Raw genomic sequence first — 22,059 nt, 5'->3', positions numbered from 1 at the left:
CCCCGGGGCGGGCGGCGGCGGGACCGTGGGAACCGCGGCCAGGGAAGCCCCGCTGCCCGTCCCGGCGCCCCCCCGGGGGGCAGCCGCCGCCGGGGGCTGCCTACTTCCTTTTCCTCAGAAAAAGAGATTCGCTTGGGTTATTCCCCTTCTCCTTGCAGGAAAAGGGGAAGCCACAGGCTGCTCCACGCCCGCACCCTGCGTGCGTGAAGACAGCCCTTGCCTTGGGGTCTGCGGGAAAGCGAAATATTTCATGCGCAAATACCTGAGTACAGAGCTGCTAAAATACGCACGGGCGAGACATACTATCGTCTTCGGGAGGGGAAAAAAGCTAACAACAATAAAACAAAAAACCCCAAAACAAACAACAAATGACTGTCCCCAAATAATTTTCCTTTCCGTGGATTTTCGTTTGGTTGGGTTTTGGTTGAAGCTCAAGTGCGCAGAAGCGATTACAATGAGCGAACACCCCATCGCCAAGTTTAATGCTTCCCCGAATTAATATTTAGCTCTTGCCAAGAGCGGGAATCGGTAGACAAAAAAATTTCACATTACGAGCCCAGTAACAGTCGTTTCTTTCCTTGCCGCCCTTATTCTGTGAGGAACAAATGAGGGAAAAAAAAAAAAAAAAGGTTTTGATTAGCCAACGAAGCAAACTAACAAAAAACTTAGGGAAAAGGCAAGGATGCGCCTAAAATGTTCCCCTCCCTTCCCCGCTTTGCGGCCGGTAACCCACCGGCTGTCCCGCCGCGGTCCCGCACCAGCGCCGCTACCAGCACCTGCCTCCGCCTCCCGCTCGGAACAGCAAGGAAGAGGAAAAGGCCATTTCTTTAAAATGTTTTTTTGGTTTTTTTTTAATTTAAAATTTCAACTGTGGATCACTTCTTTTTTTTTTTTTTTTTTTTTGCAACCAAACAAGTAATAAATATTATTTAGCAACTTTTTTCTTTTTTCTTTTTTTTTCTTCTTTTTTTACAAAAATAAACAGATGATAAAATCTCTGCAAGGGGCAGCGATAAGAAAAGTTGTTATTTCAGAAACAAGCCCAAGTTCTCAGTATTGCAACACGGACAGTGTGAAAGTTCCTACACAGAAAGAGCATTAAAGAGTTCAAACTTTGTTAAAGGTGGCAGGAACGAAAAAAAAAAACCAACAAACCCCAACGTGTTATACGCTTAAAAAAAAGACCAAACCCAACAAACCCCAAGAACCCAAACCAACGAAATCAAGGCAAACCGACCCCTTATTCACTCATGAGGCTTACACAGTTACAAGTGCACGGACGGAAAGCTCAGGCAGAGCGGACTTGCATCGTTATCGTTGAACGGTATATTTACAAATCCCGAACCAGAGAGAGAAACCGGAAAAAACCAAAAACAAACAAACAAAACCCAAAACGGCGGGCAGGGGAGCGGGGGAAGAGGAAGTAAACGGACTTTCCAGGTTACACTTCCACCCGGAGCCCCGCTGCTCCCCGCCAGTGCCGGGAGTCCCCGGAGCGGCGGCCGAGTGTTCCGGGGATGGGCTTTCCGGGGCGGGACGTGACCCAGAAACGGCTCCAAAGGCTCTACGTGTAGAAACGAAACCGGGGGGACGGGGACGGACACGGGACACAAACAAACAAACAAACGAGCAAACGAGCAAAAACCCCTCTGCAGTTTTGGTTCCTCCATTTGCGACGAGCCTAGGACTAATTTCCCCTCCTAGCGAAGTTATCGACAACAAAGTAAATTAAAAATAAAGAAGATGCGCGGGCGTTTACTTGCGTCGGGGTGGTTTTCCCCGCCGTAAGGGAAGCAGAGCAGATCCCGAGCCGGGTTCCATCCCTTCCCGCCGCCCCTCCGACGGCCCCGGGAGCGGGGGGTGGGGGGGACCCGCTGCCGCCGCGGGGAGGGGAGGGGGCGCGTTTGTAGGTCCTGGAGGTGCCCGGGCGGCGCGGGGCGCGGCGGGGCGGCCCCGCCGAGGGGCTCATTTGGTGTCGGTGGTTAATCTGGGGAGGCTGGCGGTGCCCATGCCGGAGACGTGGTGGTGCGGCGGGGCCGACACCTGGCACATGCTGCAGGGGCAGGGCATCCCCCCCCAGTGCTGGAAGCCACTGCCCAGCGGGGCGGCGGCGGCGGCCGAGGGCGACTTGAGGAGCCCGTGGGGGGGCCGGATGGAGCTGACGGCCGAGAGGCCGGAGCCGGGCAGGGAGGCGCTGGAGACGGCGGCGGGGGGCAGGATGGGGTGGTGGACGGGGTGCGAGGCGGGGTGGCCCGGGTGGCCAGGCAGCGGGGCGGAGTGGGCGCCCATGCCGCCGGGGCAGGCGGCGGGGTGGAAGCCGGCGTGGTGCCCGCCGTAGATCTCGCTGACCAGGCGCTTCATCTCCTCCAGGGAGTTGGTGAGCATGAGGATGTAGTTGCGCGCCAGGAGGAGCGTGGCGATCTTGGAGAGCTTGCGCACCGACGGGCCGTGGGCGTAGGGCATCACCTCCCGCAGCCCGTCCATGGCGATGTTCAGGTCGTGCATCCGCTTGCGCTCCCGGCTGTTGATCTTCAGCCGCAGCTGCTGCAGCTCCGGCTCCGTCATCTGCTTCTTGTCCTTCTTGGAGGAGGACGAGGAGGACGAGGAGGAGGAGGACGACGAGGACTTGAAGCCCAGCTTGTCCACCACCACCACCCCCGCAGCGCTCATGGCGCTGCGCAGCTCGGCGCTCAGCTCCGGCGGGGAGTCGCTCTGCGTGGAGCTGGACACGGTGCCGCCCGTGAAGCCCCCGCCGCTGCCTTTATTCCTGGCCGTGAGGAAGAGGTCATCGGGCTCCGGGGAGGACGGGCGGCTGGAGACCAGGCTGGCGTCCGAGTCCATGGCCCGGCGGGCGGGACGGCGGCGCGCACCGGGCTGCCTGCGGGGAGGGGAGAGAGCCCGCAGGCGGCCCCGGGTCAGCGCCCGCGGAAACTTGGCGGGGCGCCGTCACCGCCCGCCCGCCAGGTCGGCGAGTCCGCTCCGCCGCCGCTCCGCGGGGCCGCCCTCGGGGGGCGCCTCCTCTTCCCTCCCGTCCCGTCCCGTCCCTCCCTCCCTCCGTGCCTTTCCGCCGGGCCGGGGCCTCGGGGGATGCCGCGCCGGGGTGCGCGGGCGCGGGGAGCACTTACCGTGCGCGGGGCGGCCGTGGGGAGCGGCGCGCCGTGACGGGCGAGCACGGCAGCAGCGCGCACCTTGCGGCGGTGGCGGCGGCGGCTTTATAGCCGCGCCGGGGAGGAACGATGTCACCGGGCGGGAGGGGGGCTGCGCCAATCGGCGGCGGCGGCGGCGGCGGGGGGGGTGGGGGGGCGGCCGGGGGTGGGGGGGCGGCTGATGTCACCGGGGCCAGTCCCGGCTCGATGGGGCGGGCGGACGGGGGGGCGACGGCCGGCAGCGGCGCAGGGAGCCCGGTGGGGGGGCGCGGTGGGAGGGAGGGACTTTTGTCAAATCCATAATAAAATGCAACAATGACAGCGCCGGGAACAGCTGTTGGGGGGGGGCGGGACGGGACGGGGACGGGACCAAACAGCCCCTGGCCCCGCCGCCGCAACGCCCTCGGGGAGGCCGCGCTGCCCGGCTCCCGCCAGCGCGCCGGTGTTTCCCCGTGCCCCGTCCCGCCCCGCTGGGAAGCGCTCAGCCCCGACCCCGCCACACGCACCGGGCGGCCGGCGCGCTTCCCCCGGCGGGTGCTCCCTCCTGCCTCCAGCCCCGTCGTTATCCCCTCGTTAAGTGCTGCAAAGGGAGGCGGAGGGGGAGAAAAATGTCATTTCAGCCACCCCGTTCACCACGAGCGGATTTCCCCGCGGAGGCCGCCGGGCGGTGCCGGGCAGCGCCGGCCCCAACGGGGACCCCCGGCCCCGGCGCCGCAGCGACCGGGAGAAGCCGGAGCAGCCACCAAAACCTACCCCCAAACAACCCTCCAGCAAGACCGGAGGAGGAGAGGGAAGAGAAAGAAAAAAAGAAAAAAAGACTTTAACAAAGAAAAAAAGACTAAAAGACTTTAACAAAAAAAAAGACTTTAACAAAAAAGTGACTTTCGGCAATGCCTCCGCGCCTCGCCCCGCTCCCGGCGAGCCCCTTCGCCCCGGCAGCTCCGTGCAACAAGGCCGGGGCTTCCTCCCACCGGGGTAAATCCCCCCCGGCCCCTTTGCCTTTGTTGTATTATTTTTACACCCGTGTGTTTCCCAGCTGGCCCGGCAAGCCTCAACCATCCGTTAAATATGTATTTAAAACGTTAAGAAGTGAAGCGTGGAAATGTGTTTCCCAACGGTTGCGGGGATGATCCGTAACAGGTCAATTAGGAAAATCTGTCCCAGCGACAGCCGGGCCCGCCGCCGCCCGCCGCCCGGCGTGTGTCCCGCTGCCGCCCGGGCGGCCCCCGGCCTGGCCACCCGGGACGTGCCCCGGGCTCCCCCCGGCCGGCCGGGCGGAGGGGCCGACCCGGCCCTCAGTTCCCGCACCTGCTTGCGGGGCTGCGGAGCCCGGCCGAGGAGAGGCAAGGGGGACATCACACACACACGTTCCCCCCACCCCCACCCCGGGGGATGGGGGGGTAAGGCGAGGGGGAGCTGGGACTGCGCCCTGGAGGTGAGCAGCGGGACGGGGAGTGGGGGGACGCGTCTGTGCAAACTTTGCATTTATTTCATGGTCGGGAAGCGGTGAGGCGGCAGCGGGAAGCCTGCCTCTGCCTTTTGACTGATGGCTCTATACGGCGCATTGTTGGAGCCGCATAAAACAGGGCAACAACGAGCACAACTAATTAAGCCCCGGCGCCTTTCCCCCGGCCGCCGGCTCCTGGCAGGGCCTGGCCCGGGGAGAGGAAACGGGTCCCGGCCAGGCCAGGCGGGGCGGGGGGCGGCCGCCCCCGGGGCCGCGGTGCTGGGGCGAGAACGAGGAAAACGCCGTCATCGTTCGTCTCCCTTCCGCCTCCCAGGGCTCGGTAATTTTCCTTCTTAAGAGACTGGGATGTTTCCTTCTCAAAAGGTCAGACCCGCCGCCCCTCCGCACCCCAAACGGATGGGGGGGAGGGTCCGTTCTCCCCATCGGGTTTGCGGCACCCGCCGTCGTGCCGCGGCCGCGGGCTCAGCCCCGTGGACTGGGTTTCACCAGCCACTTCATCAGCCCGGGGACCGGACGGGACGGGACCCCCGAGTCCCAGCGGCCGTGCCGGCCCGCCGCCCGCTCCGCAGCCCCGGCGAGTCCCGCTCGGACGGGCGGGACGGGCAGGGCAATCCGAGGCGCCGGGAGGCCGGGCGGAGGCTGGGGGGGGCACGGCCGGGGGCTGGAGCAGAGGTGGGGGTTACCTGTCGGGAGGGATGCCGGGGGAAAAGCGACGAAGAGCCGCCGGCCCCTGCCCCGGGTGAGCGGGGATGGGCAACGGGTGGAGGCGCGGCCGGGGCTGCCGGGGCTCCGGGGCCGGACTGCGCCCTGGGGAGGCGGTTCTCGCAGCACCCTGGGGGTCCCGGGGAGGGAGAAGTGGGCAACGGAATCCTCCCTTGTCCTTTTTTTCCTTTTTCCCTCCCCCCTTTCCCTTTCCCTTTCCCTTTCCCTTTTCCCTTTCCCTTTTCCCTTTTCCCTTTTCCCTTTTAATTTTTTTTCATTTTCCTTTCCTCGCCTTTTTTTCCCTTTTTCCTTTTTTTCCTTTTCCTTTTTTCCCTCCCACCCTCCAGAGAGGAAACCCTGCGCCGCCGCCAAGAAGCCGGGGTCTATGTCCCTAACGGGGCGAGCAATGCCTCTGATGATCACCGTCCATCTGTCTGGACGTGAACTCTGTCCCTCCTGCAGCCCGCCGGGGCTCCTTGCGCAGGGGAGCGCGGAGTTTGTGCGGGGCTGGGGCCGGGGTGGTGGCAGCGAGACGGTGCTTCTACGCCGTCCTCGTCGGAAGGAGACAGGGAGTGCAAGGAAGGAGGGTGATATCTGCCTTGAGATGTCAAATTAAATGTCACACGTGTCTTCCCCCGCCTCGATTCAGTAAGGCTCGGTATTGCGAACTGCCGCTCGTCGGCACGTCCCGGGAAGGCAGCCCCGGAGGGCTCCCAAGAGGACCTCTTCACCCTAACTTGCTTTTGACACTAAAATATGGAGCAGAGCCTATTTTCTTACCTATGGATATGTTTGGGTTTTTTTAAATTGCAACTGTAGGCAACTAAAGCATGAATGAAGGCAATCAGGGAACATGATGAAGTGATAACTTAATAAAAACCAGACTGGTGCTTTCATGTTGAAAATCACTCGGAATGTCATTAGGTTATTGTTTGGGATTGCTATTGCCTATATTCCCTCAAGGCCTACGGCCCAGGGTCCTTTCCTCACGGATACCACACGGCTACACTGAAACTGCCCCTGCGCAGCTGTGAGGACTCTGAGGCACCCGAAGGACGAAAAGCCTGTGTGGGACCACGGCTCCTGGAGGATTGGCAGCTGAAAACAGTTTTAATGATGCTTCGGAAACTGTTAAGGCCTGATCCCCAGTGCTGTCTGCCTCCCATCTGTTAGCAGTGGGCTCGAAATTGGGCTTTGCAGCTCCAGAGGCTTTTAAACTTTTCAGTTGAGAGTGTGGGCTTCAGGGAGTGCGCTGGGGTCACAGTTCCTCCCCCTCCCCTCCGTCCCCAGAACACCGCAGGATCACAAATCTCAGCACCTGACACTGAGGACATGAGGATGTGGGGGATGCCTGCAAGCTCTCTGCCCACTGCTTAAAGGTATGAGGGGAGTCTCAGGGCAGGGAATTATAAGGTGACTTCTCAAAGGGTCAGGTTTGGCTATTTTATTTTATTTTATTTTATTTTATTTTATTTTATTTTATTTTTCCCCTTTTTGGATATACCTGAATCAGAACCATCTCCCCAAATGTCTTTTTTGCTGTTATTCTGCACTTACAAGTGAAACGCATCCTGTGGGATTCGATACCGTACCACCTGCCCAACTAACGTACTTGATACCTGTGATCTCCAAGAAAGGGACCTCAGTTCATTGAGCCAGGCAGTTGTTTTTATTCTGGTGGGATTCTTCTTTTTTTTTTTTTTTCTTTTTTCAGTGCAAGATTTGTTTTTGTTAACACTTGTTCAATTGAAATGTTGGAGACACATGCTCTTTGCCAAAAACTCAGCATGTCTTCTCATTCAATCAGAGACTGGAAAAGCTTCTAATCTTCACAGGAGTCACCCAGAGGGAAGTCTCAGAAATACCAGAGCTGATGTTTGTGATATTTGCAGGATTAAAAATATGCAGGAAATAGGCCATCTCCTATTCTCATCTAGCAGGAAAAAACCCTTCTTTATTTATAAACTTTTGTCACTTGTGAGCCTGCTGTCATCTACAACAAAATAATTAGATTGCTATTTAAAACCCGGGCTAGATTCTGCGTCTTACATCTTTCAGGCTCAGTCGTCCCTCCTCTCGAGCACGGCCATTTACTCCAACAGGGCGAGTCTCACACCCGTGAGATTAATGGGGACTTTCTCTGACCTTAAGACATTATCAAAACCACCTCATCCAGCCTCCTTTTAACTCTTCGGTGCAGGTGTAAGACATACGAGCTTTCTGACCATCGTGTGTTGTGCTTAATGCAAGATGCTGTATTTTTTTACAAGATACAGTATGATTTCACTTAATGCACTGCTGGAGGAAAAACTTTAAGGATGCAACAAATAACTCCATACCTCCGTTTTATTGCCTTAAAGGAAGGTAATTCCTAAAGCTCATAAAGCGGTATGATAGCTATTTCATTTTAACAGCTGCTATGTGTTATCATCAATTTCACTTCTCATTGACAACACCATCTCCTATGGGCAAATGAGGAGAAAGAGGCTGAAACAAAAATGAGAGCCTGAGAAATACCTGTGCGGCACTGGTTCTGTGTGGCTGGCAAAGCATTTCTAGTCTGCAGAGGAGCGGCACCTCTGAAGAAATGTCACCTCGCTCAGCAGAGGTGCGCTGTGCATCATGCCTTTCCTCGGACCCGGGGACGGGAGGTGCAAACCTGCCAGCCTTGGCTGTTGTTTAGTCCGGACACCGCTCTGTTTCAGAGGAGATATGGTGCTAGTGAGAAATGATGTGTTCAAATTTCCCTGGGCTTGATGCTGTCCTTCATGCACAAATCCACCCGAAATGAGCTGCCAAAGCGGGGAAGGAGCAGTGGGAACATCTAAGAGAAACAAATCAATGCAACTGCTTTATATGGACAGAGGCAAGGGAACGGAGCTGGAGAGGGAATTACAGATCTCTGCTGTGATTTGCCCAGTCACGCGCAGTTTTCTGTCCCGCAGGCAGTCTGAACTGGGGACCCTTGAACTGGGGGCTTTGCGTTGCACCAACCAACCTGGACACCAACAGGATTTGAAAACCACCCGCGCGTTCAATCCGGTGAGCTGGTCCGAACTGCCTTCATCCCCTGGTCCCAGCAGCAGGGCCTGAGGGTGGAAAAGAAATACATGTGTTATATAGATGGAGGGGCAAAGAAAGCCTGGGCACAACTGGGTGTATATCTCCTCTGCAAAAAACGGAGTATCCTCATCAGGACTGAATTTAGTCTAGAAAATCATTTTACTCTCCCTTTTTTCAGGAAATTCCCAGGTAATACAGCATAGACTTTTAGTTCTAATTTTGAATTTCCTGGGCAGCTTTTTTGTAATTTTTTTTTTTCACCTTTTGCCATTTGTCTGCCTGAGGCACTCATACTACCCTTGATCTCTTTTCCACTTTCCATGTCTTTATTTTGAATGAGAGCTCCTTAGAAATAGAGTCCTGGTGGAGTTTCAATGATGAGCAGAACATGAAAACATGGGTATGTTTTGCTTCCTATGCAAACACTTGCTGGAAACAAAATTTTCCTCACGTCATTCCTTTGTTTTGTCCCCACCCCGTGCTCAGGAGAAAAATGCTTTAGGTTAATAGGTTATTGCTAATAGGTTATTGGATCAGTCTGACCGAGCCCCAAGGATTTTGCTGCTGTGTGCGCTCATCATGGAACTGTTCCCCCATCTGAAGGCGTCGGTGCTCTTCAGAACGGGTTTCATATGGTGGCAACGCTGGTCTGGCTCATGCGAACCACTCTCTGGCCATGGACATTTCACTGCCGGTGTTACGAGAGGCCCTTGACCCTTGGGATGGAGAAGTTCTTAGCTGATCTGTTCTTTAATGTGAAAAAACCCAACCAAACAAAAAGAGTAAAGAAGGTTGGGTAGTAAAAGTCTATACTAGAAATTTGGTGAGATTTCTCCTTAATTCGTTGAGAGTTTTGGGGGCCTGTCGCCTTCCTGTGTCATACCGGGACTTGCATTAATGGAGTAACAGCTGAACTAAGCGTTCGGAATGAACATATCAAAGCCTCGAGTCTGTACGACACCATCTCTCGTCGCCCATGATGTCAAAGGTTGCGGCGAATGTCTCCCTCGCTTTCTGGGTGGCATTGTTCGGGAGAGTGGCCCCAGCAGATGGCCCGAAAACCGCACCTTGGCCAAGCAAAGGAGGACCACATGTGACGAACCATAGATGTCTCATTAGCAAACAGGGGGAAAAAAAGCAAGGATGAGAAAAAAAGATAAAAAGAATACACAAAGACATTTACATATTTACATTGTTTCTCCCTCATTTCCAATTCTCCTTTAGCTGAAGTGTCAGTGGGCTCGCTTTTCTCCTTCTGTTTGTATGTTTACTTGTGCTAAATAGATTATGATAATCAGGCACATAAATGCATGCAACTGTTATTATGGCATTTTAATCACAGAGTTTTTCACTGAAAGCCTTCATTAGAATTCTCATAATCTCACTTGTTAGTGTAACAAACAGTAATAAATGCCAAGGAACTGGGATTAAGTCAGAGACATTCAAACATTAAAGGAGGAATATGGAAATGTTGTCAAATCTCCGCATTATTTATTGAAATGTCACATAAACAGTTCAGGACTTTAAATATCTTACTCATTAGAAGGAGAGGGTGCGCGGCCACCTGAAGATAGCAATTATATTTTTTTAGGGAGTGCTGGAACCATATGCCTCTCATCGACTCTTCCCAACTTTGCTGGACTACCCAGGCACTTTCTAGCTATTCGTTCGTATTTATCAGCTCCGTCCCTGAGACATTTATCTGGGTGGGGGGTTGCTCCCGGGTGGCCGGACATGACACGGGAAGGCGACGCGCTCACTTTTATGTGGGTCTCCTGTGTCTTTGGAGAGAGGTGCCCGCCGTACCCGCTCGCACCAGGGGTCCCAGCTCCACCAGCTGACCGTGGAGCTGAAGGTCTCCGAACACCATCTGACTATCCCTTGGCAAAAGGAGGGAAGCCTGCAGGGACGTGCTAGGCTAGCCCAGGATTTTACCCCACCGCTGTTCTCACGGGCTTGCTTCGGGGGCGCAGCTGAGGGAGCAAGATGGGGATTTGCCACTGATTTTTTCAGACCATAAAAAATGTAGTGCATCCCTTGAAGTCCTGGGGAAACGTGCGCTGCTCAGGCTGGGAGCGGGGCTGCACGCACACCCGGCCCATGCCTTCCTTGACAGGCGATGCTTGCCTCCCCTCCGTGCGTTAACCCGCTGCGGCGGGGAAGGGATGTTGCTCATAGCAGGAGACACAGAAAATAGCTGCTCTTTTCATGCAACTCAGCCTACACGTTTTATACCGTGCAGGCGAGGCCTCCTCCCACTCATGAATATGCACCCGCGCTCCCCCCTCCCTGCGGGAACGGGTGCGGAGGTGGGCTGTGGGGCCTGGCCCCCTGCCACTGCTGGCGCCTGTGTAAAACACTTGAGTAGCAGAGTTATTCACAGTGGTTTGGGGTTTTTTCCCCCCCTTTTTCCTTTTGTATTTTTCCCTTTTAAGAACAAAAAGGAAAACTGAATGCGAAAGACAACCGCGCTCGTATTGGGTTTCCCACCGTTTGGCTCATGGTGGGGCATCCCTCGTGGCCATCTGAGATGCGCCCTCCCGGCTGTGGGCGAGATGCTGAAGCAGGTGAACAGCCTTGAGTTTCGCATGTGCTATTTTTCTGCGTTCAACCAGGCAGTAGCAATAAGTGTCGCAGGAAGAGACCAAATCTTGCCATGGCAAAACTCTTGTTGCCCCTGAAGGAGTGAGGACCCTCAGTTCTTGTGGGAGCTGCGGAGGATTTATCGAATCTGTTCTGGAAGTGAAGCTTGTTTCCCCTTTCCAGAATAAAAGACCCATTTTGCAGGAGACACCATATATACGCTGTTTAGATAAAATTCTGAGTCAGCACCCTCTGCAAGCATGAGCTGTCATTCATCTGCCCGAGAAAGATAAAATCTGTATAGCACTAGGAAAGAAAAAAGGAAAAGGCATTACTCAAATTTAACTGCTGTGCAAATGCTGTATCACCCAGGATTTTTAATACTGACTCAAATGCAAAAGACAGATGAGGGTTATCTAAAAGTACAAGTTTTGATGCTTTGAATCTGAGGTTTCTGTGGTGTCTCCCTCCCCTCCTAAAATACAAGCCATCCAGAGGATTTATGTTCACAGGAGCCGATGCGCCAGCAAGACCACTTCATTCCAAACTCCCCCCCTTGAAACTCGGAGGAAATATTTTTGCAGACTCCAGTGTGATAGCACTTTACAGGCCTTGGTTGCCCTCTTACCCCACACTAAGTTTGAAGACCCCTTCTCCGCTTAGGAGATCAGCCCTCCCTGCTGCACCATTTGTGTTTCTGTGCTATAGTCGCTCCCCCTTTCCCATTTGAATCCCTTAAAAGGTACCCCATAGACAGTCCCTCCCCAAGCCGTTGAGCTATAGAAAGATGTTCTTCAGTTGGCAGGGGTTGTATGTATTTGCTGGAAGGGAAAAAAAAAAAAAAAAAAGAAAAAAGGAGAGATTCCTTGCTTTTGGTAACATGCTGGCAGGAGTTTTGATCTTTTGTGTAACATGCTGAATTGATTACCTTGGGTTCTTCGTACTGTTTCTCCTTCCGCCGAGTCGAGTGGGGGAGCTGTGCTCGCCTGGCCGGAGCAGTGGCCCTCACCCACTCCCACGTGCGCCTGGGCTCACTTTATCGAGGCGCAGCGATTTAAAGCACATGTTCCTTTGGAACCGCTTGAAGAAAATGTTTGCAAGTGAAAATATAAATGCCTGAAATAACATCGCTTGTTTTAACAGTTCCACATGAAGCCTCTCCCTGTCAGCCCACCGCCGATGCGAGTGAGGTCCTGGCGTGCTTCGTCTGAGCCATACGTCCTCCAAAGCCTCCTCAGAGGGTAATGCTCTCGGAGGAGCTGGAGGGGTTTCTCTGCCAAAACCCCAGAGCAGCTGCGGCTTTGCCTCTCGTGTTAGCTGCCAAGCACCCGGCACGGAGGTGCGAGGGGGGACCGGGGCAGGGAAACCGGGAGGGCTGAGGAAGGAGACTCACCTACAGGCAACGGGGAGGCTCAAGTCAAGCGATTTGTGAGGGAAAAGCTTGGGAAGGACTGGGAGCATTTCATGAGAGAGGGCAGAAGTGCAAGCTCTTGGGAGAGGGAAAGGGATGGGGGAAGGAGCGGTGGGCAAGGCGTGTTTCTGGGGATGGGGAGTAGGGGAAAGGACTGGCGTGATCCAGCATTAGGAGCGAGCATCTCAGGGGGCAAGGAGGAGGCGCGAGGGTGTTGGTGAGAGAGAAGAGGCAAGGTAGGAGAAATATTATTGAGGATTGCTTGGGGTTTTTCTGGAAAAGCTGTAACAGGGAAAAAAGTTGTTGCCTAAAAAGGGAGAAAATATACAATGACCGTGTAAGCTGTTCTGCAGGCTTTAGAAAGGTCCCTGTATTCAGAGCACAGGTTGCATAGATTTAAACCTTGCTTAGCTGCTTACAATTCAAACAAAAATTAACCTGAAGAAAGATCTTCATGTGTTTTGGCTGGATAGGTGTTGACCTGTACCAATAGCTATGAATCCAGAAAAATCTCACTTTCTCAAAAAATGAAAAGTATAGGAATGTAATTTTGAGGTCTACCAGCAAGAGCACGGTTTATGCTGGTTTCCCTAATGGCCTTCTTCCTCTTATTTCCAACCCTCTTTCCTCCCATCCTAACTCTGAAGAAATCCAAGTGCCCTCTAGCATTGCCCCAGGCATGGGACACATCCTGATGAAGGGACCTGTGCCCTTGCTGAGCTTAAACATCTCTGAGGGAGTAGGTAGCTCCATATGACCATACTCTTTTTTTTTTCATGACTTCTTGGTGAGTGGCTGGTAGCACGGAGCGAGGCACTTTTACGTCCGCTCTGTGTCCCTCACAGCACCAGAAAAATGGCCGAGGACCCCAAGGGTGACCCGTAGGGCCACAGGGAGCTGTGCCCTGGCACTGCTTTGCCCATCCTTTACTGGAAACACATGGGTGACTTCACCTGTTTGCCATTCGGCGCCTGCTCTGTGCAAGCCCATTTGACGCTGTCAGGTTGGGGTTGGGCACCTCTTGTGTGCATTGCAGACATTTCCCTCTTGCTTTGGGGTGGGCATGCGTGCCAGCTGAACTATTTCAAGGCTCGTATCTGCCCATGGAAATGCTCCCGTTTGGCTGCACATCTCTCGCAGCGCGTCTGCTGGGCTATTAGCAGGGGAGCAAGGCTGGCCTGCCAGCACGACTGCAGGCACGCGTAGTTATGAGGTACTGAGTGAGAGCCATATTTTTGCTGGAGTGAAAGGCAAGGGTTTCTGCGGTGTGACAGCCGCTGTGGCTCCAGGTCTGACTCGACTGTTTTACTTTCCGGAGCGCTCTTCGCTTTCTCCGGTCAGGAGGCCTCTTTCTTTCTGCCTTTCTGTCTCCGCTCTCGGTTTTCTTGGGCTTCCTGGGTGGTGGCGGAGTTGTGATGTCTTGAATACCAATAGTGAAGCTGAACATATGTGAACCTTTCCTAATCCTGCTAATCTTCCTTCAAAAACCTTTCTGAAAGTGTAGGCAACATCCAGATTAAAAAAAAAAAAGCTAAAAAAAAAAAAGCTACTGAGCATTTTAATGACAAATAATCTTTGTAAAGGGGGAGGGGGTTTTTGCCTCAGCTGGAGATGGAGCTTATGAACTACAGCAGGTAGAAATAACTGCTGTATTACCTCATGTAATCTCCGCTATTCAGGGTCAGATTAGGCCTGAATGCGAGACGAAATAGACTTCTCTTTTAAACCGGGGACTTTGTCCCCACAACGGCTATTAGGCGGTAATTAGTTGTGACACAGAATTACCAGCTGCACAATGGCAACCGGAGCCTTACAAGGCCTTTGAAACGCCTTGGAGGAGCTGAATAGATGCTACTTTCAATTTTTAAATTCTGCTCAGAGGTAGGAATTATTGCCTTCCCTCCCGTGCACCGCTTCTCTCCTAGCTTACGTGGTACGTACATCACACAGGGAGCTGGTACCAGTTGAAATTCGGATGTTCCCAGTCAGCTGTCCCATGGGTTGCCTGCAGCTTTTGGCGGGAGGGATGAGATAACGACTTCTTCTTTGATCTCATTAGCTGCGATATTGTGGTGATGACTCAGGACTCGCGTCGACACGCTGGATGCTTTAAGACTTCCTAGAGCTTTGAAGGGGAAAATGAGACCTAATGAAATCAGTCACCGTGGAGGTAGGACAGGGCTGGGCTTGCCCATCGGTTAGGGACTTGAGGGAATGAAAAGCTGTCTCTGCGTGCCACCAGGCACGCCGCACACGTGCCGCGCTTCCCAGTACCTACGTATCGCTGGCAGCCTCTGCCCTGCATCGACGCTGGAGCAGCCTCTGAGGTATTCGGAGTGGAGATCTGAACCGGGCCGCTGTAATATAGATTGTAGCCAGATGTGAACCTGAAGCTTTTAGGAACTGGAAAATGAATATCGAGAGCTAAATCTCCATGCCGCTGCCAGTGCGGGGATGAAGGATCGTGCTCCGAGTCTTCAATCTAATCAGCAGCACCGGCAACTCTGGTACATTGCACCTTCCCCGAGGCAGCTCTTTGCAAACTGTTTGTTCAGCAATAACATGACAAATGGTTTTATTCCCAGTTCCAGCTAGCGCTGTAAGGCATCGCGGAGGCTGAATCGTAAGGCAAAAGGAAATCTCTTTCCTACCTGGCCAGTCCCAGCACGCTTGCTGCGCTTGGCTGCTAGTGGCCCCGAGGAGAGAAGCCCACCACCCTTGGGCGGTACCTGAGTGAGCTGGGGCAGGTGCTGGAGCTGTACGGCCGTGCCAGCATGGTCCCCGCGCTGGTGGGAAGCAGCACGTTCCAGCCAGCGGCTGCCTGGATGAACGGCCCATCCCGGCCGCTGTGGGGGACAAGAGACCCCCAGGGTCCTGGGGTAGTGGTGGTCCCTGTGCGTCCCCTGAGGTGGTCCTCAGTGCTCATCACTGGGTTTGTATTTACGGGCTTCCTACTTTAGAAGTCAGATTATTTAATTTCTCGTGCCCTCCCCTGTCGTTTGATGGTGGCATCGCCTCTGCCGCTGCCTGCCAGAGCGGGGGGCACCTGGCCGTCCCACTGCTCGGTGGCCGTGCCTCTGCTCAGCCGCGCCGGGCAGCGGCAGGAGAGCCGCTCGGAAGCAGGGCTGACGCCAGCAGTGATGCGGGGGGGCCGTGCTCAGGAGGTGTTAGCTAACGAGAATGTGGGGTTAACTGAGAGCTCTTTGGTGTGTCCAGCAGCCTGGCCATCGCTGTGTTAGTCCCCAAGTTGACCAGGGGAGCAGCTTCAGAAGGTGGTTGCTATAGTCTACCCATATTTCCAAGAGTAAAAATACTATAGTAGAGACTATATGTTACATATTTCCCAGACAGACATGAACACATGCACTTGCTGACATCAAAGTCCTTCATATGCCTCTCCAAAAGAAAAAGACATAAAACCCAGACAGCCTACAAATGCCCAGGGATCACCGAACCATGGGGTCTGCCTTCAAAAATGAGAAAATGTTTTCCTTTCATATCTAGTAGTGGTCCATCTTCCCTGCCCCGCACATAATGCTCATGATTAAAGGGGGAACACAGCATCTTCCTAGCACGTAAGGAAGGAATTCACCTGCAGAACTGTTAGCACGCGCCCTGTGATATCTTTTAAAGGACCCTCAGAACATGTTGCAACAAGGAGACAAATTATACCAGGCAGTTAAATTAAAACCAAAAGACCCGGTTTTATTACCCTTCCCCATGCTGAAAAGTACCTCATTCCTCAAGTAGTCCTATTGATTTCAAAGCCAAACGAAATCTCTTGAAAGAAAGAGGAACAAAACTGGCAGTACGCTCCAGTACTTAGGACTGCAATTTGTTAATTTTTCCCCAGTAAATTAATTGAAATTGGGACCTTTGATGTAAGTGCTTGATAACATAAGGTTTTTTTCCTTAGGTATCACTTTCACAGAATATCTAAATTTTGATGCTATTTAAGAGAAAGACTTTTAACGTTTCTCGAAGGAAAGAAAAAAAATGTGTTAAAAACTTGAGGCTTAAAATCTGTGTCCCCCTTTCTAGCAATTGGAAACCGACCTGCTCCTGCTGACCTTAGCAGACATTTGCTAGCAGCCTCCGCAGAGGGGATCGGGCCCCATCTTCTCTGCCAAAAACCTGTTTTCTTCCCATTTAAGCGTGTATCCAAACTGACGGCCAAATTAGTAGCGAGGTCCCTGGCTCTCGGCGCTGGCCCCGATGTGGGCATGCCAGAGGGGCAGAGCCCTGACCTCAGGGCAACTTCTCGCCTTGACTTCCCACATTAATCTCAAAACCTCTTGACTTCCCAAAGTCAGCTCCTGTATCTGCGCCGCAGCATTAGCATCTGCGGTGACTTGGGTTTGCTCCCGCGTGCCGCCGGCTTGCTTCGGCTTTGAGATTAAGGTGGTTTATTTGTCGATTGTGCTCTTTCTTACTGTTTGGGAAACACCGTGTTACCTCCAAAATAACTGCGGCTTAAATGCTGTGTAGCCTTTCTCACGCTTTAAACCAAGGTGCAGGGTGTAGATGGGGCTCTCCAAGCTCTTGTTAGCCATGGAGGGCTAAAATTGCCGCTGGGACGACTGGGGCACTCTTATTTACATCTGCTTAAATGCACTGCAGGCGAGGGGCTGGATGGACCTTGCTTGGTCCCAGCTGGTCTGTGTGGGGCAGAACGTTACGCTCCCTTCCTAAGCGGGGCTGCGCCAGGGAGCAGAGGCGAAGTGTCTTACCTGTCCTGGCAGGCGCTTGGATCCAAATCTCTTGGCCCAAAGCTGGCCGCTCCTGCCCTGCCAGGGATGCTTGTCCCGCTTCCCAGCCCCTCGCCTCGGTGATCGTGCGCTGTCTTATCCTCTATCAACAGGTACTAAATATGTCAAGGACTGAAGCAAGAATTCAGGGATCTACCCTCAAAGGTTTTGTTGATTTATCTTTGCTATAAATCTATATCTTTTGAGTGATCTGAAATTGATTTCAGGCTCATTCCTCCGTTCCCCCATTTGGTTGTAATTTGGGATGTCAAGGAAATTGTGTTGAAAGAAGAAGATGAGCCAATATGAAAAGGGATTATCTGTCCCATATGGGTAGAAGATGCTGGTGCGGTGGAGAAGGGAAAGAAAATGTTTGCCTTTACATGTTTGCACATGTGCAGTGCTGGGCAGAAGTGGGCTTCCAAGAGGAAAGGAAAAATCAAAAGAAAATCCTTAGCTTAACAGAACCATCCCATGACAAGTTAGTAGCTTCGTTAAGACCATCCCTTGGGTAGGGAAGGATATACGGGCAAGTGTTCTCACATGGAAATTGTATCTGGTGTGCACTATTTTAGTATCAAATAAGACCTTTTCCTTTCTGAGGAAACATGCACAACTGAAAGGATAAAACAGATCCCTTTTGCAGATCTGTTGGAAAATTATGAAGTATAAATCGGGAAAAGACTTTCTCACTTTTCAATGTTTTTCATCTGGATTCACTCTGCATGAGAGGACTTCTGAAGACTGGGACAAACTTTTGATGCCATCTTTTACAGCTCCGTATTGCTCAGGTAAAAAAAAGTGACAGGCTGTGTAGCACGTATCATATCCCGTGTGGATTTTCTACATACTTCTTATTGAGAAGGGGCTGCTTTGCCACGTCAGTTTGTCACGCCTGGGAGCCGCCCTGCCTCCTGCAGTGCTCAGGTAGTCTCCCCACCTCACCAACCTGCTTCTGCACCTGTTGGGGCCGGGCAAGGAGATGCCTGTGACTGCGGCTTGACATGCCCCTCACAGAGAAGCAGTTTTTTTGGAGCTCCTGTGTTTAACTGATGCTCTTTTCCCCACACCTCAGGCTCTCCCCTGAGCTGAATGTCCCAGCGGTTGCCCTTGGCTTCCTGCTGCCAGCCTGTCCAAGGCCACCACACATTTGGATATGCCCAGATGTGCCCTCCATTTCTGTCTGGAAATTTTGCCCCAGTGGATTTGAGCATCGGACGTGCTCTGTGTCGGGCAGCCAGGGTTGTTCACGCCAGGAGGCCAGGCTGTAACGTCCTGCACCTCGATGGGGTGAGCCCTTGGCTAGGAGCTCTTGGGAGCGTATCTAGGGTATCTCCTCACCAGTTTTCGTGCTTGCACAGACAGTCTGCCTAGCTGTCTCCTAGCTCCCACCCTGGCAGCTCTTGCCTCAGGGGAACAGGAGGGGATGTGCAGCTCTGCTTAGCCTGTGGCGTATTGCACACTGGCAATCAGTCTTATACATCTGTACACTTCTTCCCCTTCCCTTCCCCACTGTCATTCTTCTAGCGTGCAGCCAGGCTCCATTTCCTTGTCTGATGTTCCCTCTCCAACTCTCTTCCTAAGGTGGGATTCGGGATGCTCCTGTATAGGCAGGGGTCTCCCCATCCAGAGGGGCTGGAGAAAGAGCACAGTGTGGCCAAAACCACTGTGCTGAAGAGCATTGAGATGAGTAACAAGAGGCAGGGGTCTGTTGCAGATGGCCTCTGCTCATGGGGGTGGCACACAGTCCCTCAGAGCCAGCTAGATCTGAAGCACTGACAGCCCCTCCACGGAGGATGGCCTGTGGGCAGATCATTCAGAGCAATATGGGCAATATAAGCATAGAGCACCTTCTCACCTGGCCATTAAAGGCATCTGAAAGACAGCAAATGTCCCTCTTGTATTGATGTTTGTCCCTGGAAGGCGCATCAAGGAGGGACCATTCTGCTCCATAGCTTCTTGCCAGTAGTGGCGATTTGAGGCTCCAGGACTAGGTGCTTACTGAAACGTGCATTTATTGCAAGAAGCTTGACCAAAAAAAGAGGAAAATTTAAGAAAGTAATAATATTTACTTACAGCAGCTTGAGGAGCAAATCTGCAAGTGTCAGGCAGAGCTCACCTTGCTGTTCCCATGCCTAGTAACTCCAGGTCCTGCTGCTGTAGGACACCTCACTGCCTTCACACTGGTGATGCTCACATTGGTATGGCACGTGCAAGTCAGAGCCTTGTGCATAGCTGTAATCCAAGGGTTTTAACACCCTCTGCCCCCACCCTGCCATCTCCTCTCCTGCAGGCATTGTCTCAGAATTGAGCCCTATCATCCTCTCTTGGGGCTGATGACCTTGCTCTACTCTCTGCTCAGTCCTTTGGCTTGGCCTCCAGCCGGGTGGTGTTTGGTGCCAGACATTGCGCGGGGAGAGACGTGCCGAGGTACAAATAGGACTGAAGGCTTCCCCCTTTCTGGGCACTGCCTTTTGCCTTGTCGCCAGGGATGCTGCGCAGTTGAGCTGCATGCCTCTAGGCACGGGGACCATGACAGCCTGGCCATGGGCACGTCTCCGCCTCTGCAGGGTGCAATGACGGCATTCACTTCTGTGGGGCAGCGGGAATAAAAGAGGAGAGAAAGATTTGCAGTCTGTGCTTACCGCTGGGCGGATGAGATCCAAAGCTGATAGTGTTATCTTTCTGGACACCACATTATAGGTCTTGTGTTTCCAGGCTGGGAACGGTTCCCTAAACAAACATATTTGATGGGCATACACAGTCTCTTAGCTGAAATTGCTCAGGCCCATCTGTTAAGATGGCATAGTGCCCACTCCCAAGTTGGTGAGATGTTGGCCATAGGGCATAAATACCAAGTAACCATGGGTTTAACATGAGCAGCCAGCGTAATCATCTGAACACTCTCCATCTCTCAGGACTCTGCATCTCCAGCCAACGCTGCCACAGCCTTGCTGTCTTCTTCACTGGGCTTTTCCCCACTGACCACTGGTTTTAAGATACCGGACCCAAGGCTGCTCCCCAGATGCAGGCAAGAAAGACTGGACTTCCATCTGCTCTTGTGCTGTGGAGGAACAGAGAGGGTGCTTTGCCTGAGAAAACCGCACACAGGCTTTGTGTGTGTTGTTCATGCTGATCCAGGAGCTGGGAGGAAACTTTATTTCCGTGAGCAGAAGAGCTGAAGGAGCTTTCTGAGTAAGAGTATGGCTGATTAGCAAGAGGGCTTGTAATATCCACATGTAGTGGGCAAAGGCAAACTGAGGTCGGGCACACATGGAGACCAATAATCAGGGCGTTACACGTTCTGCTTCAAATCAGTAAAGTTAGTCTCCTCCAGCAACAGCCCAAGCTGCAGACTAATGTGTCTACAGTACTGTCACCAGTTTTATTAATGTGGTGCAGCCTCTCGCCCCTGTGGCTGTATTGATTCAGTCTGCCTCTGTAATCTAACTCAAAGTCATTTATAGCAACAACAAAGTATTTGCTTGGAAAAGCTCCGACAGTTTAATGGAGCTTCTGTGGGGCTTTGCTTGATCTTTACTTGTTTGGGTTATCCAAGCCAGAGCAACTTTTTGAGAAGACTAGCCCTCCTCCTGCTCCACAGCCTTGAAAATCCCTCTTTCAGGACATATCATTTGCCAAAATGGTAGCTGCTGGTTTGAGTTCCTTCTCAGAAATAACCGTCCACCCAGGGGGTCACAGACTGTCCCACTAAAATGAGAATGAAGCAGAGCTTCCTCCAGGGAACAGCCATCGCTGGAGGGGACCTGGAAGAACTTTTTTGTTCTGCTTGGAGCATTACTAGAAAAGCAGTCCAGCATGTTTTTTTAAGGTTGGCAAGCATGGAGCAGAAACGGAAGCCAAAGGAATTCATGATGGCAGTACCAGCAATGCTAGCACTTAGTGCACTGAGGAAACTTTTGGCATTTCTAATAAAACATGATCGTTATGTGCCTACTGCAGCCAAAATATGTAATTGTGATGATGCTGTCATTACTGCTCTGGAGCTGGAAACTGGCCTAAGTCCAGTGAAATCAACAGAGCAATTTTATTTTTTATAGCATTGATGATGACATGTGAACACCTTTCAGAAAAGCATTCAGGGATGTATTTACCTGATACTTGTCAGTTGCCAGCAGAAGATGATATTCTGTGATCTAAAATAGCTTCTTTAATTTTTCAAGTGAAGCACTGAAAGCCAGTTTAATTTTTTAAGCTTTACACAAGTATCATTGATGTGAGATCTCTCCCTTCGCATGTCTGTGTGTTTTAAATACTCCATACTCCCTGTAAAGCTGCACCAATGAACCAGAGCATCACAGAAACGAGAATGTCATCAGGCAGCACGTGAATGCAGTTACATCATTTAGGTGTGAAGAACGTAAGCTGATTCACCCCAGCTAGGGATCTGACTTGCTAACTGGGACTGTAACTCACTCATCCTGAGCAAAGGGAGTTTTTCTGTGCTTGGCTTCACGGCCCTCTCCCCATTCTGGCTGATCTCTGCTCACCTGCCCCCCTCACTGCCTCTCGCAGCTTATATTTGAGATGAAACAAAAGGCATGGGTTATACTTTCATGTTTTTTTATAATGCCCAGCTCAGGTTAAATTTGACAGGCCTTATATAAGCCATAGCGAAAAATAAAGCGCTCAGCTGTTGGGAGGGGGAAATCCCTGTATTGCCCTTGTATTTAATACTGCACGTGTATTCGTCCAGAGGGCTTTGCACCAAAAATGCCCAACTTTAAATCCAGATAATGATATGCCTCTGCAGAGTGATTTTTGGTTTGGTTTGGTTTGTCCTTGGGGAAGAATGAAAGTCAGTGGCCTGGCTATGTCTTCTCTGGAGATGCTAAACTTCTTACTGAGACTGAGCTTTTTACCAGTCCCTGCTTAGCAAGACATGGATTTTTTTAAAAAGACACTTCTAGCAGCTCT

The 22,059-nt window shown here is 52.5% G+C and overlaps 1 protein-coding gene across 1 annotated transcript; it reads right to left on the bottom strand.

Annotated features, from left to right (window-relative positions):
- Positions 1 to 707: 707 nt before the first annotated feature.
- OLIG2 (oligodendrocyte transcription factor 2) lies at positions 708 to 3,180 on the bottom strand. The gene is made up of 2 exons (XM_054813147.1): positions 3,126 to 3,180; positions 708 to 2,878 (listed from the first exon to the last, which is right to left on the bottom strand). The coding sequence occupies exon 2, from the start codon at positions 2,839 to 2,841 to the stop codon at positions 1,966 to 1,968; it is 876 nt and encodes a 291-aa protein (XP_054669122.1). The 5' UTR covers positions 2,842 to 2,878; positions 3,126 to 3,180; the 3' UTR covers positions 708 to 1,965.
- Positions 3,181 to 22,059: the final 18,879 nt, after the last annotated feature.

The sequence above is a fragment of the Grus americana genome, chromosome 1 (assembly GCF_028858705.1).
Source record: "Grus americana isolate bGruAme1 chromosome 1, bGruAme1.mat, whole genome shotgun sequence".
Lineage (NCBI taxonomy): Eukaryota > Metazoa > Chordata > Aves > Gruiformes > Gruidae > Grus > Grus americana.
This window is presented reverse-complemented; position numbering and strand designations above follow the sequence as displayed.

Bases quoted from the DNA above. Each gene is read 5' to 3' on its own strand.
- OLIG2 (XM_054813147.1), bottom strand. From the start codon at position 2,841: ATGGACTCGGACGCCAGCCTGGTCTCCAGCCGCCCGTCCTCCCCGGAG.